The sequence below is a fragment of the Melospiza georgiana genome, chromosome 22 (assembly GCF_028018845.1).
Source record: "Melospiza georgiana isolate bMelGeo1 chromosome 22, bMelGeo1.pri, whole genome shotgun sequence".
In the NCBI taxonomy this organism is placed as follows: Eukaryota; Metazoa; Chordata; class Aves; order Passeriformes; family Passerellidae; genus Melospiza; species Melospiza georgiana.
The window spans coordinates 9,777,591-9,805,151 of record NC_080451.1 but is presented as its reverse complement, the minus strand read 5'-3'; the positions used below and the strand labels follow the sequence as shown (position 1 = coordinate 9,805,151).

The window sequence follows — 27,561 nt, the reverse complement described above, 5'->3', positions numbered from 1 at the left end:
TTCTGTGTCTTCGAGAAGCCAGAAGCTCCAAAAGACAAAGTAAACAATGATTATCAGATGCTGTAGAATGCAACAAGAATACCTTAATTAGCTCATTTCCTATGTTTATAATTAAGGGCCATGGACTAAGCAATCTTTCCAGGTACTTTATGTGGGTGAAAGCTACTTATTTTGTTTCAGGGAAACTTTTCTTTAGTAGTTTTAGACTGCTGGGCATGAGTAAACATTTAGGTTGATAACTTGCTTGTGAATGGAAAGCTCTCATTATGGTAGATGTTTATGGAGAAACTGTTCATCCTCCTTATCAATCTGACCAGATCAATACACCATTATTCATTAAATTCTCCTGTCTTTTACTGCTCTGTAATTAGGAATAGGCCCAGGCACTTTGTGTTTTTCACTACCCACAGTTGCATGGTGTTTTTGTACCAGGAGCTTATATTTAGGTGCCCGTTGATGTTGTTTTTCATCCCAAGTGCTTTTGGGAGGGCGAACAGTTGATCATTATACTGAGTTTGCTGGTACCCGTGAGCACACTTAACCTAGAGCAGCAAACAGTTATTGTATTGCATTTTGTTTTGTGCCTCTGGGCACACTTAAGTCAATGTACATGATGGCTAGTACCACACATTGTATTTGTCTGCACCCATGGGCCCTTGGAATTGCCAGTGTGAGGGAATTGGTGAATTAACTAGTGGTATGCTGGTGTACTTACTTCAAGAGCAATGCTACTGTTAATTGCTTAACTTAAACCTAATCATAATGCAAAATAACAGAAGTGCTGCAAGAATCCCAATTCACACAGAATAGTGACATTTGCTTGATTCTAAGCTTGTTTATTGCCAAAACTGAGGATGTTTTAGGGCAGAAGTCTCTGATGGCTAATTGTCCTTCTTTCCCTCCCTGTTTTACAGTCGGCACAGAGCTCCCCGTTCTCGTCAAGCTTCTACTCGCACAAAATCCAGTCCAAGGCTGGTGCTTACTCTGCTCATTAGTGAAATTACCACCAGGTGTTGTGTGAGATGGAGGCTGCTCTGCTTCAGCACCACAACAACCTCACTGCTACACTCTGAGAGGAAATGGTGCAGCACATAGTGCTGACACACTGCTACCACCATTCTGTCCTCATGGCACGACCAAACTACACTGGCTGTCTCCATGCTGATTTGGCAACACCAGAACTGGCTTTGGGATGCATATTGTGGATCACTAGAAAGTTTCTTCGAGTGATCCACAATATACATTTCTTCTTCTTCCTCTTTTGTTAGCCTGGGTCTAGTCAGGTCCTCTCAGAACTGCTGAAAAATGGTAATTCAATGGTAAGACTGAGTCTCAAGTCACACTCAAAGCATGGATGAGCTGAGCTTCAGTGGTGCTGGGAGCCAATTTTTGCACTTGAAGAAATATAAAGTGGGAGTCTTAAATACTCTCAGCAGAAGCCATTAATGCAGGGTACTGGATTAACCTTTTCTAGCAGTAGAGTCCTCTGTCCTTACTAATAGCTCTTAATTTTTATGAGATTCTTTGAGCGGGTTTTTTGAGGTCTCTTTTTCGGTTTCCTTTTCTTTTCTTTTCTTTTTTTTTTTTTTTCCTCCTTGAGCTCTGGCAGCCCTGGGACCGTGACCACTGCCCTGGGAGCCTGTTCAGTGCCCGACCATCCTCTGGGGGAAGCATCTTTTTCCTGAGATATTTGCCTGAGCCTCCCGTGACACACCTCCAGCCTTCCCTCGGCTCCCGTCACCGGTCGCAGAGAGCAGAAAACGGAGCTACTCCTCCGCTGCCCCTCACGAGCAACTTGTAGGCTGTGATGAGGTTTCCCCTCATTCTTCTCCATGCTGAACACGCCAGGTTAACAAGTTTGGGTTTTGTTGTTTGTTTGGTTTGGGGTTTTTTTGTTTTTTTTTTTTGTTTTTTTTTTTTTAATGAGGTGGCCTTGTTCTTTCTGGTAGCGGAAACGGGAGAGGGGCATCACAGAGCTTCGGTGAAGATGTCTTTGCTAGCGGCTTCTCCGGGCGAGCTACCCGGTACCGGCCCGGGAGCCGCCGCTTCCTGCGGAGCTCCGCCGTGACGGCGCCGGCTCCCGGCAGCTCCCGCGCTCGCGCATGCGCGGGCAGGGCCGCACCACCGGCCCCGCGCTTGGGGGGAGCGCGGCTCTGAGAGCTGCCGTCATCGCCGCCGGTTCCGAGAACGCCCCGGCCGATCTCCGGCTGAGAGCGACCGGCGCCCGCTGGGGCACGGCCGGGGCTCCACGCTCTCCCGCGTTCCGAGCGCCCCGCCGGAGTTCGCTCCCTCCTCTCGGCCACCTGGAATGGTTCGGCCCGCGGCCCGGCCCGGCCTCTGAGGAGCCGCGGCCGCCATTTTGTGCGGCGGCGGGTAGAGTGCAGTGGAGGGGGTGTTGAGGAGTTTTTGGGACGTCGCTCCCTTTCCTGGCCGGTGAGCGGGGCCGGGGGGCGCTGGGGTGGGTGGAGCCGCATCCGGAGGTTGTGGGCTCGGGCGGGCCCGGCAGGCGGCGAGGCCGGCGGGGGCTGTGCTCCCGGCTCCGCGGAGGTAGCCCATGGCGCCCCTGGGAATTTCCGCCGTGCTCGGGGACTAAGTCGCTGTTGGTGCCTCCGTAGCTCCAGGACAGGCCGAGGCTTACAGCAGGCCCGGAGGCTTTAGTGTTAATGAATAGCGCGTTTCGGGGCCCCCTGTTGTGTGATAAAGAGAGATTCGTGCTTCAGGCCGAAGAAGATGAAAGCTAAGTCGGGGGGATAGGGTGATCGCTTATGCCTTCTCTTTCCCTTTTGTACTTCAGTAACTTCCAGCGAAGATGTCGGAGTATATCCGAGTGACGGAGGACGAGAACGATGAGCCCATCGAAATCCCGTCGGAGGACGACGGCACGGTGCTGTTGTCCACGGTGACGGCGCAGTTCCCCGGGGCGTGCGGGCTGCGCTACAGAAACCCGGTGTCGCAGTGCATGCGAGGAGTCCGGCTGGTCGAGGGCATCCTGCACGCCCCCGAGGCCGGCTGGGGAAACCTCGTCTACGTCGTGAATTATCCCAAAGGTTTGTCCTCGTGGCTTCGGTTCTCCCTTCTGGGCTGCTTTCTTTAAGGTCCCAGTCACTGCTGAAGTAACGTGGCAGCCTGTTAACTGGAAAGTTAAAGAGCAACATGTTACTCTTTAACTTTCCAGTTCTCAGAGATCAGTGATTTATTCTGGTGTCTGTTCTGCCGAGTTGGTCTGACCCCATTGAATTTTTTATTTTTTTAACTACCTAAACAAGTACTTTAAAGACAAAGTCTTGCATTATCCTTGAAGGCTAGGCTTGTATAGGCCTTCAAAGGGTACTATTAGAAGTGTACTGTAATATCTGTACTCACAGACGCTTTTCTTCGAGGCATGGTTTAGTCAAAGGTACCATTTAGAAGTGTTCAGGAAAGGAGAAACCTGACCACCCTGCTCCACCCCCCAAAAAAAGAGGGGAAGGAAATAAATTGCTAGTGAAGTAGTCTTGTTAAAAGTTCATGTTTTCCCCACCTTATAGTGGGGAAAACATGAAACTTTTCCCAACCTTATAGGACTGTGAATGGTGCTGGATAATTCTTAAGTAAACTAATGCAGAACTAACTGGGTCAGTTTGCATTTTGGAGGAGGGTTCAATTGTGGACTAGCTTTGGTTCAGGACAGTCAGATATGTGTTCCATTTAGCTCTCAACAGCTGGTGTACTCTTCCTCACCATGGTTTCTAATTTAACCCCATGCAGTTGATAGTCACTGGGTCAATTTTCAGCTCTGAGGATGTCTAATGTACTTTTTTATATTCAGATAATAAGAGAAAAATGGATGAAACCGATGCATCATCAGCTGTGAAAGTGAAACGAGCAGTGCAGAAGACTTCAGATTTAATAGTCTTGGGTCTTCCCTGGAAAACCACTGAACAAGACTTAAAGGAATATTTCAGTACCTTTGGAGAAGTTCTGATGGTGCAGGTAAAATCCATTTGCAGCTCAAGTAAGGAGGGACATTGGGTAGATATCAGGCTCCTGAGAAAGCAGTAGAAACAAAGAAGCTTAATAAATTTGGACAAGATCAGAACCTGTGTCTCTTCCTAAGGATGTCTTTTTTTTTCCATGAGCCTGTTAATTTTGGGAGAAGATGTAAAGGAATTAGAGGTTGCTGTGATAAGAATGGTTGGAAGACAGGTGAACTCTCAAACGGATTTTTACCAAATTCATTCAGTAACAACATGCTTCATACTAGTGGTTACTTCTGGTTTTTGTTTTTTTCCCCACCTAGGTTAAGAAGGATATTAAAACAGGCCACTCAAAAGGTTTTGGGTTTGTTCGGTTCACGGATTACGAAACCCAAGTGAAAGTAATGTCCCAGCGTCACATGATCGATGGAAGATGGTGTGACTGTAAACTTCCCAACTCTAAGGTACTTTGGGATTTCCCACTGCTTTTATTTGTACCAAACACTCCAAGTGCAGCTCTTCATCAGCTGTGCACAGATTAACTGTCCGCTCTCGGATGTGGCTTTACTGTGAATGAGCAGAACAAGCGAGAGCAAGGAAGGAAAACAGGGAGCAGGTGGGTGAGCTGGAAGTAATTTGAAATGTTGGGAAAATCGCTCATTATGTGAGGGAATGAAATACAGATAGAAATCTGTGTTTGATGTCCAGCAATACCTGCCTGACTTGCCTGTTGCATGAATAAATGCAGAATAAAGCAGATGGAATCGCTAATTTGGGGAAGAGCAGAACAAGTCTTTGAGTTCCAAACTGAACCTGTAGCTTCTATTCTTGTCTCTGTATGCAACTATTACAAAAAAGTGTTCTGCAGTGGCCTTGTCACCATCCCTATGTGTTGCTCCCATGCTCATTTTCTTGTGGTTCTTCCCCCCCACCTTTACAAGGTGCAGCCATGTCCTTGGAATAGAATTTTTTTAATTTACTTATTTTAAGTCTTAAATTTACAATCTCAAACTTTGTTCCATCAGCAGCTGTCAGAACAGGCTAGATTCAGAGTGTCATTTCCCATGCTGTAACTCTGTTCTCAGGGACTGTAGTTGTGATGGTTTTTGCCTTCAATTCTCTCCAGCAAAGTCCCGACGAGCCCCTGCGCAGCAGGAAGGTGTTTGTGGGGCGCTGCACCGAGGACATGACGGCAGATGAGCTCCGACAGTTCTTTGCCCAGTATGGGGAGGTGGTAGATGTCTTCATTCCTAAACCCTTCCGAGCTTTTGCTTTTGTTACCTTTGCAGATGATCAGGTAAGTCTTAAAATATTTTAACTTCATAGACTATATTTTAGTAGCGTGATAAAGTGTCATTTCTGGAACTACACATGAAATGCTTACTTGTCCACTGTCTGATTTATTGACTGGACTGAGAGTACACTTTCAGATGCCGCTGTGCAGACAGGACTTTGTACTACAGTTAGTGTAGTGATGATTGCAAAGCTAAATCATTTCAAATTGAATTAAGTACATGCATTTGCTTTCTTTGCAGGATAAATATCTGGTCAGAATTGTAGGGGGTGTTTTATGTTTTGTCTTGTACTGCTAACATTTTTGAAAAAAAGGACATCTAACATACATTTAATCAATCCCTTATTTCTTATAGGTTGCCCAGTCTCTTTGTGGAGAGGACTTGATCATTAAAGGAATCAGCGTACATATATCCAATGCTGAACCTAAACACAATAGCAGTAGACAGTTAGAGAGAGGTGGAAGATTTGGTGGTAACCCGGGAGGCTTTGGGAATCAGGGGGGATTTGGTAACAGTAGAGGAGGTGGGGGAGGACTGGGCAACAACCAGGGCAGCAACATGGGCGGGGGTATGAACTTCGGGGCCTTTAGCATCAACCCTGCCATGATGGCAGCAGCGCAGGCTGCCCTGCAGAGCAGCTGGGGGATGATGGGCATGCTGGCCAGCCAGCAGAACCAGTCAGGGCCCTCGGGGAACAACCAGCCTCAGGGCAACATGCAGCGGGAGCAGAACCAGGGTTTTAGTTCAGGCAACAACTCGTACGGAGGGTCCAACTCGGGGGCAGCGATAGGCTGGGGCTCAGCCTCCAACCCCGGCTCCAGCAGTGGGTTCAACGGGGGCTTTGGTTCAAGCATGGATTCCAAGTCATCAGGCTGGGGAATGTAGACGCAGTGGGCTCTGATACTGACTCTATGGTGGGAAATCAAATTTTTTAACTCATGGTAAGTATACTGTAAATTACGTATATGCTAAAGTTTTCCAAAAGAATTTGTTCAGTGTGCAGTATATTCAGCAGTATTTTTGACATTTTTCTTTTCTAAAAAAAAAAGAAAAAAAAAGAAAAAGAAAAGAAAGGTAAAAGGAATTTTCTAAGTTTTGTTACATATCTGGTTGGAATTCTGAATGTTTGGAAGTGGACTGCTGTTTGCCCGATAGGTGAACTAACACTACAGTCTATAGGAAAGGTTTCTCCTGTAATACTTTACCCCTTGTTTCCTGGCTACATGAATTCTTTGCATGTTCAAAATGGAACCATTGGTCAGAAACAGCATTCTCTCCCTCTTGTTTTTAATTTGATCCCACCATAAGACTCTCCAAGCGCCCCGTTGGACAACACAGTGTCATTTTTGTTTGTGTTTGTTTGTTTTTTTTAACGCTGTCTCCCCTCCATACTAAAGTACGATATGAAGGCTTCATTTAATCTCCGCAGTTCATCTCATTTCAAATGTGTATGGAAGAAGCACTTCATTGAAAGCAGTGCTGTAAATATTCTGCCTTAGGAATACTTCTGTCTACATGCTTTCTCATCCAAGAATACTTCATCACACCGCACATGCTGCGTCTTAGACGGTGGGTGTTCCATTTTTATCCGCTACTCTTTATTTCATGGAGTCGTATCAACGCTGTGAACGCAAGGCTGTGAGATGGAACCAGAAGGCTGTTTGAACTTTTGAAGCCATGTGTGGGATTGGTGGTGGTGCCGAGGCATGAGAGGGCTGGTATGTGCGAGATAAAGGAGCGAGCGCATGCAGAGACCTGGTGGTGCATTAATAGGATTTTATTTGACTTGGCGAGATGTCTCTCGATCCTGTGGCTTTGGTGAGAGAGTGTGCGGAGAGCAATGATAGCAGATAACGTACGAGTGTTTATTGCATTCAAAGGACATCCACATGTGGAAGACTTTTAAGTGGGTTCTCTACCTAGTTAATCAATTAGTTGAATGTGTTACGTGAAATGGAATATTTGTATTTCTTTTCCCTTATGTCAACTGCTGTGAATGCTGTATGGTGTGTGTTTTTTTTTTCTGTTAATGATCTGTAAGTGTGGTAATGTGACCTGAAGATGATGGGGGTTTGTGATGAGAACATTGAGCTTGTGGTGTGCTTTGCAGTAGCTCTTTTAGCAGAGATCACTAGAGCTCAGTGTGCCTCTCCAGGGTGGAAGTTCCACTGTCTGTAAGATATCCAAAAGAATGCTGTTTGCTGCAGTTTCGTGTTTGGATGCTTTTTATAAGATTTGTCACTGTAGGAAATTCTTAAATAAAACTGATTTAAGTAATATGTGTCTTTGTTTTGCAGCCCTGAATGCAAAGAATTCATAGCAGTTAATTAATTTTACCCTTTTGCGATGAACTTCTGTAAAGCTTTTTGCAGCCACTCGGTTTGTTTCAGATAAGCAGGTTCTAAAGGAGCCACCGCTCAGCACGTATCGATACCTGACACTCTTCTCTAAGCCACTGTAGCCTTGCACTGTGCAGTGACATAGATCTAAAATCCAGGTCCCACACCTTGGGGTGCCCGCACCTAGACTGGTAAGCAGCTCCCTCCAGATTTCATCTGTGCCAAGGAACCTTACTTGTTCTTTTAGCAATGGAAGTTCCTTTTCAGAAGTGGGTTGGGGGAAACAGAGTTGCTGTCATGGTGGATTTCTGTCCACATCATCTTTGGGGATGGATGCTTTTAACTTGTTTTTAGATCAGCCCACTCATGGGAAACAGGCTTCTGCCACACTTCCAGCCCAGAAGAGTGCTGTTAACTAGTCACAGGAAAGAGTTTCCAGATGAGTAAAGCTCTGTAAATATACACAGACTGCTAAAGTTTGAAGTGAGTTATGACAGGTGCAGAGGTGTCACGTAGGAGGCAGCTTCTTAACAAAGTGCAAGGCATTAGAACAGAAACTCGTGGAAGGTTATTTCCACTTGTGGTATGAGCTTGAGGAATTGTGTTGTGTACTTGGGGTTGCAGCCCACTGAAATACTGGATCTGTATTTTTCTATACACCATAATACTGTGCTGTGAATAGTCTGAATATGGGTAATTACACAGTTTTTAACCTATTGGATTTTCAAGTGAACCTTCAGTACTCTCTCCCACTGAGGCTTGTGAATAGCAGAGCATCTAAACAGCAAACAAAACTGCATGACTGAGTTTTCCACCTGCAGAATTAAAAAATCAGTTGTGCCTTAATGTGCTTAGTTTAAAGAGGGTTTCTAAACACCCAGGCTGAGAAAGGAATCCCACACATTTGTTCATATTCCACTGAAAAAGTTGCTTACATTTTTTTTCTGCACCTTAATCAGAATAATCTCCAAACTGTCCCATCTGTGAATTTTGCATTTTAGCACTTGCACTATTACCAGCTACTTCTGCTGAGTAACACTTTAAAATGGTATTCTTGGACCTCCAAAGACTAACTGTGACCCCCTGCAAGGAACCTCATGGTAAGTTTTTGTAATTAGCATGGTTTTAATTCTGTTTCAATTGCTCAGGTTTAGGTTTAAGAGACTGGTTGGCAGCACTGAGTAGTCTGCTAATAATTTTAGCCTTCCTTCACCTTCAAACAAAATCTCCTTTTCAAGTTACAGTAGCATTTCAAGAATTTCAAGTTACAGTAACATTTTAACTGCTTTGCATACTTTAATGTTTATAAGTGAGTAAATAAACTGTCACTGAAAATACTGAAGTGTTTGGAGTCTTAATTTTTTCTAGAGATACTTCATTTTCAGTTGCATTACTTCAGAAAGTGAAATGCTAATGAAGGAATCCAAGATGCAAGAAAGAGGAAGTTTATTGTAGGGGGGGTCAATATAGAAAAAAAAGTTTTTCTAACAGTGCTAATTAGCTCCAAGAATCTGTTGTTGGACCGAAACTCTGAATGCGAAAGCTTGTTCTTCAGAAAAACACCATTTTTCCAGCTGAAAGCTGGGACTCCTCAAGCAGCAGTGATCTGTAGGGGCACAGGGACAGCAGGGCTGGTAAATGCCCCCACATACAGCCAGGAGCTGGTGCTGCACACCTGGTGTGCACCACCTGAGGGGTGGGTGAAGGGATGTTGGTGCTCTGCAGGCTCTCACTGCACCTGTGTTCAGTCAGAAGCTGCACTCAAACAAGAATTCACAGCACTATTTAATGTCACCATTGAGTCAGAAGTGACACAGGTAAATCCATGCATTCACAGAAGGCTATATCTAACTTTATTAAGAACCCATTCCTTTTTACACTCTAGTTTGCTACAGGTGGACCTAATTGGGCCTTTAATTAAAATTCTGTCACCATTGGCTAATTAAGATGACATCCCTTGGGAGTAAACAACTTGTTGCAAATACCAGGTGCAGATTGATGAGAATTCTTTCTCTCCAGCTCCCTAAAGTTCCCCGGACCAATTCATGGAAAGCTCATCTAGCTTTCTCTCTCTCTGACCAGGCTATTGCATCCACAATTTAAAAGAAATTAATAAAGCATGCTGTAGGCAGATGGCAGCTCTGTACAGTTGAAGGAGTTCTAACAGCTGCTGGGACATTTCCTCATCTGCAGCATGATATGTGTAAGATTAGTACTGATTGAGATGTCCTGCTCCACTATAACCAGTACCATTATCAAAGGGGATGAGATAATTTTTATCATCTTCATGAGTTAGATTTCTTTCTCCCTGGCCACCTTCATAGTGTTGCCTCAAAATTCCCAATTTACCCCTCAAAGATGGGATTTTTTGATCAGCTATATGGTAAGCAGCTGTTAGATCCCCACTGCCACCCACAGCTGAGCCACCTTCTAACTTTTCTTGCCCTGTAGATAACACCACTTATCAGGGAAGCTCTCCAGGCTCCTCTTCCCTTTCTGCAGGAACTCACTCCACAATGTGCAAAACAGCAATGGCAGCAAAAGCTGTTTAACAGTTTGAGATCTAAATACTGAATTATTGTGCTCATATGGATTAAATTAAGTTAATGATTCTGAATGTAATTCCTGGATTGTTCTGGAATGGAAAAATTGCTTGCAAATGAATATTTGATTTAGAATACAATTTTCATTAGTATTGCCTCCCTTGGAAAAGTTCTGTAATCAAGAGAGACAGCATTGCTGAGGAATTTGGGCACAGAGGAGGAAGTGCATTTGTTCTGAATGTAAATTAGGGTAATTGGAATATATGGATATTCTAATCTAAAAGATAAGAGGCATAATTATGCTATTACACTGCACAATATTTCTCCCAAAACTCAGTCTTGGATCTTGACTAATTTTACAGAGTAATGAATTTAGCAGTTCAGGCATTAAAAAACCAAATACAATCCACAACCCTGTACTCAGCAGCGAGAGGATTCTTTTCCTCTCACAAATCCTGCTGTAGCATGGTTCAATCTTCCCGTCAGAAACAATGCCAATCAGTTTAAAAGCAACAATTTAGTTAATTATGAAACTGTGTTTTCCAAAGAGATCTGGAATACAGGAACATTTGGCTTTTTACTCTCCTCATGGAGAACTGCACTGAGTTCTGGGCATTACTCTGCAGTAGGCAGCCTTAGGCATGGCCAGGGCCTGTTCAACAGTAAATGATTTAACAAAGCTACAATAAATAATAGAAATTACAGTCACACTGTGAGGTTATCATAACATTTTCAGGTTTTTTAGCATTCCTCTGCGCTGTTAAACACTTAAATTAACTCACATTAGTTCAGTTATTCTGTGTTTCTACATAAACTGAATATGTGCATCAATTCAGACAGACTATGAAGTAACTGCTGAGGTAAGCCTTAGCCTCCCCAAACCACAATCACCTCAACTGTGATTTTAAAATTCTGTAAGCATACACAGTCTGGAGTATCTTCCAAAACTGCTTGCTGAGAAAGCTCAGTTCAGTTACTAAGAAATAAGTCTGAAACACTGCATTCAGCAGGAATGTCCATGTATTACTGTTTGAACTTCCCTGGAGAGGTCTATAATGAAAGAACACTAAAAATTCTCACCACAGATCATGTCAATCTGTTGTAAAATTGTTATTTTCCTCCAACATAATAGAAGCAAATCTCTAAGTAGCAGCGTCCAGGGCATCAGCAAGGGCAGATGTACACACCAGCATGCACAGACAGGAGCAATTCTTTGGGGAGCATATCAAAGGACAACTGCTGCCAAATCCACCAAACACACCTAATTACAGTATGGGAATGATGGAAATTGGTAACAAGAAAGGGCACCTCCGTGTTTAATGCACGAGAAATTAAGTCAAACGGGATGCACTTATTCTGGTTTAGAGCAAATCTGGGAGAGAATCTTTAAAGGGGCTCTGGTAGGAAAGCAAATTTAATCGGCTTCTCCTTCTAACTGGTCTGGGAGAAAATACTTCTTTGGAGAAAAGTGGAAAAAAAACTGTTTATTAAACAATAAAACTTAATATTACACAATAAAACTTCTTGCTGCTCTAAAAGAGATGACAAACTGAGAAAACCCCATCCTCGGGTTGCAGCTGAGCTCACTCAGTCTCTGATCAGTCCCTCAGTGCTGGAAATGTCACCGGCCAGGCTCGGCCACAGGTGCAGCTGCCGGTGCTTTCCTGGGTGTTCAGTCCAGAGCAGGTTTTAAGAGGTCTAAAGAAAAGGGGGAAAAAACACAGTCCAGGGAACTCCTTTGCTTCAGCTATCTAAATTAACTAAAAACAAAAAAAAGAGCTCTGTCTTGCTGTCTGTCTATCTGCAGACAACACAGTCCAGGAGCAGGAATGTGGAGGAGTGAGAGCAGCGTCTGAAAAAACTGTGCGCTTCTTCTCTCCCCCCTTCACCCCCTGCAACAAGGTGCAAAACTTATTATTCAGCATAAACAAAGCGAGACTACTGGAGGATAAAAGCATCATATGGTGAACCCAGGACACGGGATTTACAGGATTCCCTTACATCGAGCGGCACAACCCGGCGCCTGCACCGGAGCACTCTGACCACGGGGTGATGCTCCAGACCGCAGCAGAGTCGGAGTATTTTACTTACTGCTCAAGACTGCTGGGAGAAAACTGTCACTCTGTTTTTTTAAGATTTTCTAAGCTTTCTAATGTTGACATTCTTGTAGTGAACTTTCCTACACACTTTCTGCAAATAACTCATTGTTTTGTATTCTTTTATGGAAGAGGAGAGAGTTGATAGACTGTTAGTTTGACTCATGTCATTAGAGAAGTGTCACAGCCACTTTTTAATCTGCTGTCACTTTTAGAAAACTATTAATGTTAGAGTCAGGAAATAAACTTCCCTTTTTCCTCACCTTGAGAACAGTAGTGTGTGCTTGTGTTCTTTGGTGTCCTATAGTGACAGAAAGCACACATTTTCTCTAACTGGACACAATCTTCAACTGCTGAGAATTAAAGCAAAAAACCATGACTGACTCCTGATGATGTTCTCACACCTGCCACAGCCTGGCTGCACTCACAGGATCAGCCCAGGACATCTGCTGCCTCAATGTATAACTTTAAACTCTTGACAAGTTAGGAAAATTTTTCCAAAAAATAAAATCATATGCCTGGATCCAAGCTGGTCTGTAATGATCAGCTGGAATGCTGGAGTTCTCTTAAGAGCATATCTAAAAAGGGCATTAGGAAACAAAGGTGTGATGTGCTTCTGCTCTTCTTGCAGTTTAAGAGCTATATAAGGTTAAGCAACAAGAGCCAGATAAGAAATTCAAGAGTCTTCAGGTAGCTCTGATGCTCAGGGCCCTTTCACAATGGCTTGTCTCTTACCAGTTCCTGTCTGATCTACCTTCCTTTTTCCCAAGTGACACGTGGGAACCTCAGAAAATGAATGTCCCAGAGGCTGCATTTGGCTTTCAACAGGCAACAGCCTCTTTATTTACTGCAGCAGGCAAGTCTGAAAGGCAAGGAGCCACATGGACAAGTCATGGAGCAAGAGAAGCCTTCAGCCCTTGGGCAGACTGCAACAGGTTTCCTTCCTGGACTGCAACCAGGAGGAAAACCAGCTCTTCCCAGCACATCTGTCTCCATCTCCGCCTGAGGAGAAGCTTAAATATCTTCTGCTGGAAAACAAAGGAGAAAAAGAGCCTGTCAATATCAGCCAGCTCAAACAGGAGTCCAGAAGACACAGGGGCAGCTTTTGCCCTCAGCTCATGAAGATCTGCAGAGACCTTTGGCACATCAGCAATGCCCAATGTCTTCACTGTCAAGGTGGCTCAGCACATCACTATTGCTGAGGATCTCCCTCTGCTAGAAACTCAGTGCAACACAACAAGAGGTCTTTTCAAGGAGGGGAGCAAAAATGTGCACACACCAATGGTCAGTGCAGAGCTGCTCGTCTGCTGGTTCCCAGCCCTGGCTGACTCTGTGAACCTCCTCCCAGCTGCACCAGGCACACAGGGAGTACTAAAAATGAAAATGAAACCCCACAGCTTTCACTGATATTATTGTCAGGACTGGATTTAAGTAGATGTTGTAGATAGGGGAGCATCTCCTGGTCTAGAAGGAGCTCACCTGTACACGTCCTCTTGTTTTGGTGCAGTGTGTAGCCAACCCTGCAGCTGCAATAGTAGCCCCCCATGTAGTTGTGGCAGTGATGGCTGCAGAGGGGTTTGGTGTCCAACAGCTGCTTGCACTCATCGATATCTAATGGGCAAAGCACAGAATCAGGCAAACCATAGATTTCAACACAACGTTCCCTCAGTCTCAGCCACCCTTTGTTTCGTGAGGTTGGTCATTGGTCACTGTGCCCCTCTGCATCTGCTTCTGCACGATGAGACCCCCTTGCTTCTCCTGCCCCACACCAGCAGCCCCAGGCACTGAGAGCACAGGGAATTGCCAACCTCACAGCAGCCCTGGCTGCTCCATCTGCAGTGGGGCCAGTCTCTCACCTTCAGCAGCATAGAAGGCCTCAAAGCCTGTGAATGGCTTCTCGTTGGAGTAATCAGACCGGAACACCACCGTGAGGTGGTTATCAGCAGAGATGTACGTCCTGTTACCCGGAGCCTCCTCGGTGTCTGTGCTGCCCCTTCCACACAGCGTGGCCAAGGTCTTCCCACCAGAGCTCAGCTGCAAAACAGGCAGAAAAACCCAGCAGGTGAGCACAGATCATTGATCTTCCCAACCTGCTGCCAGGGCTGGAAAAACATGTGTTTAACAGTGTGAGAAAGGAAGCTTGGATGCTCTCAAAAGGTTCTTCTGGAGGTCAGTCCACATCCAAGGCAGGTAAGAGTGGATTTCCTCTGTTCTCTGTGACTTAAGACCATAATTTGTCTCCCATTCTCCTTTCAGAGATCCTCATGAACCTCTGATGCCAGCCATGCTTTGTTTATAATACTCTGATTAACTTGGCACTCCCAGTGACAATCAGATCTGGGTAAAGCCAGAGACAACTGGAGTAAAAATGTTTTGCACACTAACAAATTCAAATGCATAGAAAAAGGTGTCCTTAAGCAAGTAACTCACTTGCTCTGTGATGCACGTATTAGAGTTCCAGCTCTTCATTTATCTTTAACACAAGAGAAATGTTCTGATACATGGAGTTTATGTTGGGCATGGTAAAGAGGGAGCTGTGTACCACACAACCACCAGAAATGAATATTCTGTCCTACACAAGGGAAAGTACATGAAGACCAACAGACATTTGGGGAATGGGAGCAACTTGCCATATGAAAGTGTGGAAATGAGATTTTTCTCAGTGGGAACAAGGCTGCCTGGTTTGGTTCAATCAGATGAAAAGCTGGGTTTGCACACTCCCTGCATACACAGCTCCTTCCTTATTGCACATCAGGCCCACGCAAACAACAAAAGGAGTGGAGAGGTGGCGTGGCCTCAGATCAATGACAGGACGCCTGGACCAGAGCACACACATCTTTCAGGGATGCTGCTGCTCACCCAAACTCTTCCCCAAGGCAGCATCTGTTGTTTTTTAATTTTTTTACTATTATTTTTATTGGGTTTTGTTTGGTTTTTTTTATTGTTCCTCTTCCTGAGGCTACTTCTCACATTAGCCAGCAAACACACCACAGTAACTGCTCAGATGAACTGACAGTGTCTTGTTTAGACTCTCACTTTCATTTTATGCTCTCCCATTATGACCTGTGTCAAGCATTACTTGTTAATTTAAAACTCTGTAAAATAGCAAAACACTCAAATACTATTTCGGGCAAAATTTCACACCTTTTGCTTCACCACAGAATAGCACAGAATTTTCTGAGCAAAAGCATCTCACGTTTCAGACGTTCCAATGTGACAACCACATCTGCTTCCTGGTCCCTTGGGCCTCAATAAACACATAATTTAGAAACCAGCCGAGCCTGAGCTTTATAAGTAGACTAAAATCAAGAGTTGACAAAGAGTTATGTTGATTCTGCATGTGCCCAGGATCACATAAACAGAGTTTTTAACAGCTGCACCGGCTACATGTTACCCCATCCCACACATACCTTCACATAATCATATTCACACAGGTAGGACAGCTCCAGGTCGAAATGGGTGAAGTAAATGCGAACAGAATATCCTTTGGGGACAGTAATATTCCATATTTTCTCCTTGTGATTTGGGTAGACCTTTGGGAAGTTTGGGGATGTGATCCTTCCATACATTTTTTGTGGCACAATGCTGCTCCTTACTCCACTACAGAGCACAGCCAGCAAAACAAACAGCCTGTGTCAAAGGGACAAGAAATGACCTTAGAAAGAGTGAGAATTATCTTGGATCATACCCCAAAAGCCACACATCCTTGTTGCCTGTATTGATACCGGATCAGGTCACTCAGTTCTAGCTGAAACCTTCATGGCCAACAGCAATGACAGCAATTGGGAGGGATCAGTGGGGTCACTGTAGTAACAGCTAAACAGGATGAGCCTCATGCCCACGCCTTCTGGACCCTGCACAAAATCAAGTGGCCAGAGGAGCTGGATGGAGGTGACAGCACTCACCTCATTTTGATGCCCTCCTGCCTGAGCCTGCTCTGCCGTGAGCCTCGGGGAAGGAATCCCTGCCCGCGTGTTTGCATTTGGGGGTGGATGTGTTTATTGTGCGTGCTCTGCTGTGTTTGTCTGGATGTTGAACCCTTGTGTTTATCTCCCTTCCACCCCCCTTCAGCCTGCTGAGTTCTGGGAACAGCAGAATCACTAAAAACCAGGCTTCAGTCAGCGACAGGGCAGAGATGGGGAGGATGGACCAGGAGTGCTGCGGGCTCTTGGAGGGAGCCAGCACATCACTGCTCCGTGGGAAGGCAGGCAGGGCGAGGAGGTGGCTCCACGCAGGCTCTGCCAGGGCGAGCAGGTGTTGTTATCTTGCTGTTATTATAGTCTTAAAGAGTCCATACCTTCTCGCTGGTGCTCTGCCACGTAGCTGTTCTCTGCAGCACAGTTCTTCACTGCTTCTCACCCCTTTTATCCCAGCCATCTTTACGAGCCACAGCTGCTGCCCAACTAAGGACTTGGCAGCTGTGACTCATTTAGAACAGCTAGGACCCACTTATCCAATACATGGAACTCTCACTACATTTCAGTTGTTGTGTTCTTATTGCTGTTATAACAATACATGTATTCGGGCCCCCACAAGCAAGGGGAGCTGGCAATGCTCCTTCCCTCTGAACAACTCGTCCCCATTTACTACTGATGCAAAAACAGCAAGTGGCTGCGTCCATCAGCAGAGCACAGAGGTGTTGAAAACAAAATAATGGGGCACGTTACAGGATTTTAGAATAATGATGCCTCTGGTTGTATGGTTCTTGGTAACAGGACAGAAATGCTGCAGGGACATAACACTGCAGTACACACAGGCACCAGTTTCAGAGATGTAAATTCTTCCTGTTTTCAGCTGCAGATTTTAATCCAGTGCACGCTTGTGGCGACCGAAATCTACTCCATGCCTTCTCCATAAGCATGGATTGCTTTTTTATCCTGCCCATCCTGGAACAGCCATAAGTAAAAAGTCACACTTAAAAAAATAATTAAAATTTCTTTTAAACATTTGTGGATCTACACAGGGGTTTCACACTGCCCAGGTAATTCAACTGGGAGAACAAACACTGTGAGACATAAAGCTTTATGAAGTCTCCTGCATGTAGACTGCTTCTTTCCAAATCAGCATTTAGGTTTCCCACAAAACTCCAGCACATGTGGAAATAGTCCTAATATATAGAGGGTGAAAACCCAGATATATTAAAGCTGAACCTAGGTTCATCTCTTCTCTGATGAAAATGAACAGAATTGGAAAATTGATCTGCAGCATGGAACAGACTGTTGGATTGCACATGCAGGAAATTTAGCCTGAGATATCCTGTAATCTAATGGACACCTTTTCAACAGCCAAAAGTCATTAACCCGGGCACAGAAGCTGGTGCTGGCAAGAAAGCAGGAGTTATTATATGAAAAAAACCAAGGCCAACAAACCATTCAGCAAACTGCAAGCAGAAAACACCATTTAATAAAAGCAAAGGAGAAAATACTAGCATAATAAATAGTAATAATGGTGTGGCAGCAATACCTGCAAGCACAGCTAACGGACAAGAACCAAGAGGGCATTGGCTTTTCCCATGGCCCACTAGCTGCTAAAACGATCCTATCATCAAGATAGATGTGGACTTTATACTATCTGGAAAAGGGGGAAGAGAGAAAATTTTGGAAAAAAAAATCAATCCATGCCTGACTGAGCTGCTGCCTGATTCCCATAGGCATAAACACTTCCAGAAGCATTCCACTTCAGGCTTCCTGCTCACACCAGTGGCAGAGGAATGGAGAGCCAATTCTGATCTAAGGTCTGAAAATCTCCTCACAGCCCAGAATCTGCTGAATGCCCTGAGGCTGATAGTTGCTGCCAAACATTGAAACAGGACTGCTGGCTCAATGAACAGTTATGCCGGGCACACATTGGCTTTCCTCAGGCATGAGAAGTAACACCAGATATAAACAAGGCTAAAAACATGTCCCTGTTTCTTCTCCCAGAAGCCTTTCACCTCTAAAATACTGCTGTGGATTAGCTCACCAGGTGCATGAGCATTTTGAGAGCACTCATAGCTAACCAGGACCCACAGATGCTTTTCCTGCCCACAATTTCCCTTCCATCACAGGACTAAGCCAGTGCAAAGGCTGAGTGGACTTCATCCACATCACACACTATTTAGACAGTTTTACAATATAAATAAAATACAATTTTTATTGTGGAATGGAGCAGAAGATCACCAGTGCTCTTTCTTCTGAGCCATTCGGCTTCTAGCCCTCTCTGTCCCACAGAATGGCCAGCTGCCTTCCAGGACTGGACAGGGCTCAGTTGTGCTTTGGGAAGAGCAATCATAAGGCACTTCAGAGCCTGCTGACTCCCAGCAGTGGGTAAATTCATCAGTTCACAGATGAAGATGAGCGCTGTTTGCAAGCCAGCATTTTGGGGCACAAAGACCTCTGTTTGCTCCCCGTGGCTCTGGACTCCTAAAGCACACAAACCCGTGGTTTTTTGGGCAGCTGCAGCTCCCTGTGTGTACACCTGCACCTAAGCTTCTGGCAAGGAAGCCACCTCTCACCATGGGACTGATTGGGCTCTGGCTGGACTCAGCAGCACGTGGCCAAGGACAAAGGCAGAGCTCTCAGAAAGGAGACGTGTCTTGGCCCATGAGTTTCACTCTGAGCAGGGGAGTCCCTGCACAGAGCCTTATCCCAGCTGGAAGGCTTAATGTCCTAGCTGGACAATCTCCTTTTATTCAAATATATAAATAAAGTCATGGTGAAACCAACCAGATCTGAGGACTAACACTGACCAAATGCACCATGTGTATAAAGTGATGGATTCCAAAGCCATCATTGTCACTTTAGTTTTTTAAGATTTTATAAGCTTTCTGATGCTGACATTCTTGTAGTGAGCTTTTTCATACACTTTCTGTAAATAACTCATTGTTTTGTATTCTTTTATAGAAGAGGAGAGAGTTGATAAACTGTTAGTTTGACTAGTGTCATTAGAGAAGTGTCACTGCCACCCTCCAATCCACTGTCACTTTTAGAAAACTATAAATGTTGGAGTCAGAAAATAAACTTCCCTTTTTTTTCTTCGCCTTGAGAACAGCGGTGTGAGCTTGTGTTTTTTCATGTCCTATAGTGACACATCATCTCAGTGACCAAATGTCTCCTGGATAATTTCTGGAATGTACAAGCCAGGAGTGGGAAGCTTTTCACAATCATAAGGCATTGGCTTCTTCCCCTCTTTCAAGAAGAGACTAAGCACAGCCCCAGTCAAACATTTTTAAAAGTAACCTTTTCTAACTAGCAGTCTTGCATTAGGAAGCAGGCCTGACCTCAAACCCAATTCAACAAGGTCTCAGCTGTAGAGATTGCTTGTAATTTTTTTTTTTTTTTTTTTTTTTTTTTTACACTAAACATTAATTGCTTAACAACTGCTCAGGACTAAGACACTCTCTGGGGAGGTGGAAGATATGCATTTGAATTGATATTTCCTTCACCTTCCAAACACTTCCTCTGAGAATTGCTATGAGCTTTCTATGCCTTCTGGCAAACTTTTAAATCTTTTTCACTTCCTAAAAAACCCAGAGATAACTTATGGGTATTTGCTCTCGCTCAAAGAGCAAGACACATTATTCTGAGCAGAGACAAGACTCTAAAGTGCATTGGCTACTGCATCTAAAAAAGAAATAACTGGCTCTCACTCCCTTCTAACTTGTCAAATGCCATTATAAGTCTCACAATTCTTTTGTGAAAATTCAAATTTTTTGTGAAAATGGAGAATAAGTCACTCACACTGAATCTGATTTATCCTGACACACTCACTAATTGCTACCATCAGGCAGGACCTCGCATCGCTTCAGTCTCAGCACGTTGACTTAGCAAGGAGACTGCACAGGCAGATCCAGCTCAAACACTGATTTCAGAGCTGATAAAAGCAGCTGTCCCCATGGTGCTGGCCCCTGTCCACAGCAGGTGCACTGGCAACTCACACTTCCCCTTGGTGCTCAGCCAGTGCCCCTGCCCATGGTAGCAGGAGCCATCTGTGGGGATGAAAGAGCAGCTCAACTTTCAAATTTGCTTCCAGCCTTGAGAGCAGCCAGATTCCTCTCTCCTGTGGGAACCACTAAATAATCCAGCTCACAATCTGCTGAACCAGCAGGCTCTGTCTGGGGCAATCCCCACATCCATGTACTCAGGAGTTTCTTGTTTTTACTGCACAATTTCTTGACCATTACCTCAACTGCCACAAAACTGGCTGGCTTGCTGATTAATCCAAAATGCTGCTGTTGACAGGAGTGACCCCTCCTGGTCACCAACCTCCAAAAGCAAGATGTAAAGGCTCAAAATGAAGCCATTAAAAATAGCTGCCTTCAGTTCTCATCAGGTCTGGGGACAAGATCAGTGATATACAGTTGAAGACTCCTATTTTGTACGGCCATTCACAGCAGCATAATGCAGCTCTGAAATTCAAGTTCCTAGTTGAACTTGAACTAAAAGAGTGACTAAATATCATACATTTTTGTTTGGCCATTATGAGAGATTCAGCAGCCTTCTTCAGAGGGAAATACCTGTGAACTCAGACTGTCTACTGTCCGTATCTTTTTACTGCCTGTTAGTTCTAAAAATAAACAGTTCAAAGATCTCCTCAATAATCCCAAAGAAATAAAACTACATGCTCTGCTACTCTCCAGGCAGCAAATGGCACCCAAGAGGGTAGGTAAGAAAACCCAGGTGGTTTGGTTTTAGGCTTGTTTAACCAAGTTGAGAAGACACCAAGAAACCATGAGTGAACCAGAGCAGAGTCACAGCTGTTCAACCCAGGTTATGGCCAATTTATATAATTATTTTGGTTTTAGATGCAGCCCAAAATCACCCCAGGAACTTCTCTGGAATTACCTGCTGGCAAACCAAAAGTAGGTCAAGCTCTGGGCATGTCTCCCTCTCCCCAGATGCTGCTCCTGCACCCCACATCTGTACAGCACTGCCTGGGTGCTTCACCAAGCCAGCGTGGAAAGGAGCATGGGGGGCTGCTCTCTCCCATGTCCAGCATCAAACCATCCTCTCCCCACTGGGGCATGGCACCTTATCCTGACCAGGGGCTGACACTGAGGACCCTCCCCACGAGGCACAGCCCCAGCTGCCCAGCACTTCACTGCACACCCATCTGGTCCCTCAAAGGCTGAGGAGGCAGCTGCAGCAGCTTTAGAGACGGCTGTGCCTCCTCCGCGTGGCTCCCCTCACACCTGCAAACCCTTTCCCAAAATGGCCATGGTCCCCCAGGGCTGCTCCTGGGGAAAATGTGTGTGTCCCATCCCCCCAGCACGGCTGCCCCACAGAGAAGCACAGACACGTCCCCGAGGCGCTATGCTTTATTCTGAGGCGTGCAGGGCACAGAGAATGAGCTGGGTGGACAAGGAAGATGTGTTGTGGGAAGGCGTTCGCAGGCTGGCAAGGCCAGGCCGGGCAGCACTAGCAGGAGGTGAAGGTTTTCCAGAAGAAATTCTTGCAGGGCGCCTTGCGGTCTCGCTGCGGGAGCTGGGCCAGCCGCCCCAGCGCTGCCCGCTCCCCCTGCAGCTTGCCCTCCTCCTCCTCCCCATCCGGCAAGGCTGCCTCGCTCCCCGCATCCACGCCGTCCAGCAGCCCTGCCAGCATCTTCAGAATGACGTCCTTGTGGACGGTACTCCGTTCCTGCAGGCAAAGAGCAGGCAAAGTGAGGGATGGAAGGCTTGTCCCCCATGGCTGTCGAGATTCAGAGCATGCAAACGTACCCCACGGGGCCCCTTCTCATTCCCCTGCCGCATCTCAGAGCCAAGAGATGGCAGAGCCGTGCTGGAGCTCAGGGACCTGTGGCTGCAGAGGCCACTGCTGTCTCCCATCCCTATCCAGCTCAGCCAGTTGGGCCTCCATGTGCCATGTTAGAGCTGGAAAAGAGCTGCTAACAAATAAGCTTGAATTGCTTTTAAGGCCCTCACTGCAGCACTAATTAAATTTCAGTGTATGCCAAACTGCCTCTTTGCTGCTCTGGCCTCTGCCTTGGGAAGGCCAGGGAGGAGGCACAATTCTCTAGGCAATAGTAAATTATTTTACCCCACAGTAAAATGCTGAGAATGAAGTGCAACAAGGAGAGGGCTGGGTTGATGGGGAGAGGGACACCCCAAATATCTGAAACAAAATCTTGCATCGTTGGAGACAGGCAGCTGTACTATGTAATGCCATAGCTGGACCTTGGGGGAAATTGGGATGGAAAAGGAACTTTTGAGCTCCATCCCATTGCCTAATCATCCCACAGAAGAACAGAGCCTGTGGTTTGGAGCTTGAGGGAATTCCACAGGTACAAGCTATGAGTTACTGTGTTTCTCTTAATTTTACATCCAACAAATCTGAGAAATTTCCTCTTGCCTGAGCATTCCTGGTCTCTGTGACTCATTAGCAGAGACAGCTGGTACTGGCCTAGCTGAGATAGGATCTGTTCCTGTCAAACCATCTATTTCCCATGCAGATGGGAATCTTGGAAACAAGTTTCCACATCGTCCCTCACAAATGCCCACACGTACTTAGCATTTGCTAAGGACCACCTCGTGAGCAACTCAAAAGATGGGCGAATACAGGCAGAGCAATTGTCTTGAGTTCACCTTACAGAAAGTTTATGGATATTTTTAATCACTTTCTTAGCTCTAGTAATTACTCCTGCTACCACACAAAAGAAACCAAGGAACAGAAAAAATCCACACTATATCTCTGGCAGAAGAAAAGATAGGCAAACCAGTTTGTGCTCATGGTTCATCAGCATCCATGAGCTTTCCAGTTTGCAGAATGCTCTATAATAATGACTCTCTTTAATGATACCAATATCTTGTAAGCAAGTGTGTAAAAGACTAAGAGCCATTACACTTGAATTAATTTTTACCAAATACTTATTTATCAATTTATCCCCTATAACTTGTTTCTTTTTTCCCCAGCAGCTAGGATTTGCACCAGGAATTTGTATTTTAAGAGAAATTACTTCACATTTTAAGTACTGCACTTGTTATTGTAAGGATGTAGAGCTGAAAATTTCCAGTTATACCCAGAATGGTTAGTCCCAGGCAGCTGCAGGAGCTCTAATCTCTGACAGAGTGTCCACACTTCACACTGTGTATGGTTCTGTCTTGCAGCCAGTTTTGTCATTAATGGGATGTGAGCCTGCTCCTGAAGTACTAACACACCGGTGGAGCCAACACTAAGACCGAAAAAACAATGTGGATGTGCACAAAGGAGAAGTTAGTGCCTGTGAAACCACCACTGGCATCCCTCACTTCTCTGGAATAACAGCAGCCTTATGGATCCAGCCAGGTGTGGCACTAACCAGAGCTCAGAGGCACATCAGGAATATGCAGGTGAGAGGACTGCAGGGCAAGGGCAAGCAAAGCAGGGTTTGTAATTAGGTTATGCTTTGTTTCCCTATCCCTTTGGCCTCTTAGGGAAATAGCACTGAAAGCAAAGTTATTGGAGTGCTCTAGCCATTATAATATTAGGGTTTTGCCAATTGGTAAGATAATTATACTGCTGTAAGTTCTGCCATTGCATTGAGCTACGCTGGCTCAGAGCATAATTATCCTAGTGGAACTATGTCAATATAATTCCTCCTGTGAATACTACTCCAGAAAACACAATTTTATTTTGATGCAATTTCTTCATTTATGATTTCTCTGTCACTTTCCTATCTTTTAAATGTTTGTCCTTCCCACAAATTCTATTTAAAATATCACCTCCCTTGATCATTTTATCAATTATATATCTTTTCTTGCGATCCCTAGTACTTTGCTTTATTCTCTCATGCTGTACCCTTTCAATAATGTTTTCTCCTTTTCCCTCCGATCTCCTTTGTGCCAGTTTTCACTTAGCTCAGGCTTCACATATTCCAGCTCTCTGGCATCTGTCCTGGTACCTTTCCTAAATCAGCTGGCAAGCAAGCCATAGTAACAGCCCGGGGCTTTGCAGCACATCAAACTGTAAAGCCTTGGAATACAGAGGGATGGAAGAGTTGCATTTGGTCCAGCCTACTTGCCCTTATCTCCCTTTCCTTGCCTCTATCCTGCTCCTACCCAGGGCATGTTGTACTCACCCTGATGCTCTGCAGTCTCTCTTCCCCGGGCAGCGTCGTGGCTCTCACACTCCACACCAGCAGCAACACAGACACCAAGCTGGCCACCAGCTGCATGATGCTCAGCTTGTCACTAGTGCTGAGATAGGAACACTGGTAGAGGGAGCTCTTCCTGGACTCTCTTCTGCCTCAATCAATTGTTGCAAGCCATTTTATAGCCCTCCCCCAGCCCAGTAGGTGACGCAAACAATTAAGTCTATATCAAAGGGAAATTAGGCTTTGGAGAGGTTGTTAACATTTGGCTGCTTGAGTGGGATAATTCCGTGCCTCTGGGTTTTCCATGTGCCAGACCTGCAGAGGCTGAGGAAGCAAAGGTCTGGGACTCTCCAGTGACAGGCTGTTTCTTCATGTCACAAAATTGCAGGCATCATCTGTGCCTCTTCTAGTTAGCCAAATTCTGTTTGGGAAATAATGAGGAGTAGAACAGTCCACCAGCTCCCACAAACCTCCGGCCAATGCCGGATGAATCAGAGGCAAGTGGTAAAACCTTTGGCCACCAGTACTTAGATATAGCTTGATTGATTTAAATGGGAACTAATGAGACTGAAAGCCCTTCCCCAGAAGCATTCCCTGCCCAGCACAGGAGCTGTAACTGCTGGAGCAGGGCATGACATCTGAAGGAACACTGCAGCCATGGCATTAAAGCCAGCAAAAACAATTGCTAAGTAGAAAGAGTTACTCAACAGGTCCAACAATCAAATCTTTGTGGCTCATCCTCAAGGGTGAGCCCACTCCAGGGAGGAATCTCCATGCAGCCCTTGAGCATTGGAGTCAGATGCTGCCCAACCAGTGGAGGACAAGGGGTTAACAAAGCTTTTTGGACCCTGCCCTCAGAGTGGTTCCACAAAATGTCCATTAAAGCGGATCTTTAAATAAAGACAGCTTATACATATGCTTGCAATGGGTACCCTTATTTTTTTATGTTATTTCCTTAAATATTGGCTTATATTGTATGTACCTATGTTGGCTTATATTGTATGTACTTATATTGCATGTAATTATGTTGGCTTGCAGTGTGCTTATACTGTGTGTACCTGTTTTGGCTTATATTGTAGTCTCCTGTAGCAATAAAGCAAGGTGTAATCAACTTTTCAGAAATAGAAAAATGGTTATATTGTGTTCACATGTATTTGGCTTGTAGTACCCGGTATTGTTCTGAATTTGCATTTGCTGCTGCGTGTTGATGCATTCCCTCTATGTAAACTGGACTTCTACTTGTTTGTATATGTATATTGTATTATTACTTGCATTTGTATCCATTGTTTCAATTCCTCCTTCAAGGCTCAGCTCCAGTACCAGGCTCAAGACCTGGCATGCACATGCATTTGGCAGGGAGTAGCAAACCAAGTGAAAGAACATTTTAGTGGTTTTTTTCAGCTGATTCTTTAGGAATTTACTTGGAATAAGCTTCCTCCCCAGGAGGAATTTCAATTCTACACATGCACAAAGAGGAGAAAACATTAATGCAGCATTGAGACAGCTCCGTGCTGAGAGCAGTGGTTTTAAGGTTAAGGCCCTTGTATATCTGGGAGGGTGAAACCTCTGTGTTCAGCCCTCTGGGATCATCACTTGGGCTTCCTGTGCTTCTCAAGTTCTCAAAGTAAAATTGACCCACCAAACTCATCTTTGTCTCAAACCTAATCCCTGCATCATCCTTCAGGTGTATTTCCTCACAATGAAATTGGAGCAGAAAATGCTTTAGGAAATGCTTTGCAGCCCCTTCTTCCCCAAAAGCCCAATCTGCTTTAATTGGGAAGGCTCTTCAAGCACAAGGTTTGGATGGAGCCAGTGAGACTCACATTTCAGAAGGACCATCAATGGTCTGATAAAGACACAGCACATTCAAGCAGGATGCCGGGACTGAGAAGGATATTTAAAACCTACTGACATGCAGGTCCAGCAGAAGTGCAAAATGAAATGCAAGGTAGTAGAACTAGAAAATGAAATGCTGGTAGACAAGGCTGCTCCCCAAATTGGCTCTGCCTGCATTCACGTGCCCTGCAGCACAGCCTTCTCCCGTCCTCCTCACTGCCCTCTGCTCAGCAGCAACCCAAACCTGGGCTATTTCAACTGTTGTAAAACTACTGGAAAGCGCGGGCGTCGTAAAACTGCTGTAAAGCACCACTGTCATAAATACGGCCATAAAGCGTGAGTGTCGTAAAAGACGCCGTAAAGCAGCACTGTCGTAAAAGGCGCATTAAAGCAGCACTGTCGTAAAAGGTGCCGTAAAGCAGCACTGTCGTAAAAGGCGTCGTAAAGCAACACTGTCGTAAAAGGCGCAGTAAAGTAACACTGTCGTAAAAGGCGTCATAAAGCAGCACTGTCGTAAAAGACGTCGTAAAGCAGCACTGTCGTAAAAGGCGTCGTAAAGCGCGACTGTCGTAAAAGGTGCCGTAAAGCACGACTGTCGTAAAAGACGCCGTAAAGCAGCACTGTCGTAAAAGGCGTCGTAAAGCGCGACTGTCGTAAAAGGTGCCGTAAACCGCGACTGTCGTGAAATGCGTCGTAAAGCGCGACTGTCGTAAAAGGCGCCGTAAAGCAGCACTGTCGTAAAAGACGTCGTAAAGCGCGACTGTCGTAAAAGACGTCGTAAAGAGCTACTGTCGTAAAATGCGTCGTAAAGCGCGACTGTCGTAAAAGCCGTCGTAAAGCAGCACTGTCGTAAAAGGCGTCGTAAAGCGCGGCTGTCGTAAAAGACGTCGTAAAGCGCGACTGTCGTAAAATGCGTCGTAAAGCGCGACTGTCGTAAAAGGTGCCGTAAAGCAGCACTGTCGTAAAAGGCGTCGTAAAGCGCGACTGTCGTAAAAGACGTCGTAAAGCAGCACTGTCGTAAAAGGCGTCGTAAAGCGCGACTGTCGTAAAAGGTGCCGTAAATCAGCACTGTCGTAAAAGGTGCCGTAAAGCGCGACTGTCGTAAAATGCGTCGTAAAGCGCGACTGTCGTAAAAGGCGCCGTAAAGCAGCACTGTCGTAAAAGGCGTCGTAAAGCGCGACTGTCGTAAAAGGCGCCGTAAAGCAGCACTGTCGTAAAAGACGTCGTAAAGCGCGACTGTCGTAAAATGCGTCGTAAAGCGCGGCTGTCGTAAAAGACGTCGTAAAGCGCGACTGTCGTAAGAAGGGATGCTGTAAAGCGCGTCTGTCGCAAAGGGGAGTGCCGTAAAGCACTTTAGCAAAAGCAACTGGGACACAGTTGTTTAAAGAACTTTATTGTATCTCCGGCTGCACCATGGCTGCCGCGGAGCCGGTCCCAGCCTGCAGGGCGCT

General features: G+C 45.3%; 4 protein-coding genes across 5 annotated transcripts in view; 1 reads left to right on the top strand and 3 right to left on the bottom strand.

The window, feature by feature from the left end:
• Nucleotides 1-2,104, bottom strand: part of CASZ1 (castor zinc finger 1) — a 274,039-nt gene extending 271,935 nt beyond the window's left edge. The window contains exon 1 of the mRNA XM_058039162.1: nt 2,029-2,104. Coding sequence (XP_057895145.1) covers nt 2,029-2,104 — 76 coding nt within the window. The remainder of the gene's footprint in view (nt 1-2,028) is intronic.
• Nucleotides 2,105-2,171: 67 nt separating this feature from the next.
• Nucleotides 2,172-7,528, top strand: TARDBP (TAR DNA binding protein). Its single transcript, XM_058039361.1, has 6 exons — nt 2,172-2,433; nt 2,795-3,047; nt 3,809-3,972; nt 4,280-4,420; nt 5,083-5,253; nt 5,606-7,528. Exons 2-6 carry the CDS (start codon nt 2,810-2,812, stop codon nt 6,134-6,136), a joined length of 1,245 nt encoding a protein of 414 aa, XP_057895344.1. The 5' UTR covers nt 2,172-2,433; nt 2,795-2,809; the 3' UTR covers nt 6,137-7,528.
• Nucleotides 7,529-13,042: 5,514 nt separating this feature from the next.
• On the bottom strand, nt 13,043-16,180 carry MASP2 (MBL associated serine protease 2). Its single transcript, XM_058039366.1, has 5 exons — nt 16,135-16,180; nt 15,640-15,859; nt 14,086-14,263; nt 13,709-13,840; nt 13,043-13,257 (listed from the first exon to the last, which is right to left on the bottom strand). The coding sequence occupies exons 1-5, from the start codon at nt 16,137-16,139 to the stop codon at nt 13,244-13,246; spliced, it is 549 nt and encodes a 182-aa protein (XP_057895349.1). The 5' UTR covers nt 16,140-16,180; the 3' UTR covers nt 13,043-13,243.
• Nucleotides 16,181-21,550: 5,370 nt separating this feature from the next.
• LOC131092589 (somatostatin-2-like) lies at nt 21,551-26,295 on the bottom strand. Of its 2 annotated transcripts, none has more exons than XM_058039368.1 (2): nt 24,260-26,295; nt 21,551-21,843 (listed from the first exon to the last, which is right to left on the bottom strand). In XM_058039368.1, exons 1-2 carry the CDS (start codon nt 24,353-24,355, stop codon nt 21,625-21,627), a joined length of 315 nt encoding a protein of 104 aa, XP_057895351.1. In that variant the 5' UTR covers nt 24,356-26,295; the 3' UTR covers nt 21,551-21,624. The 2 variants fall into 2 exon arrangements, with proteins under 2 accessions (XP_057895351.1, XP_057895350.1); XM_058039367.1 differs by having other exon boundaries at nt 21,924-24,349.
• Nucleotides 26,296-27,561: the final 1,266 nt, after the last annotated feature.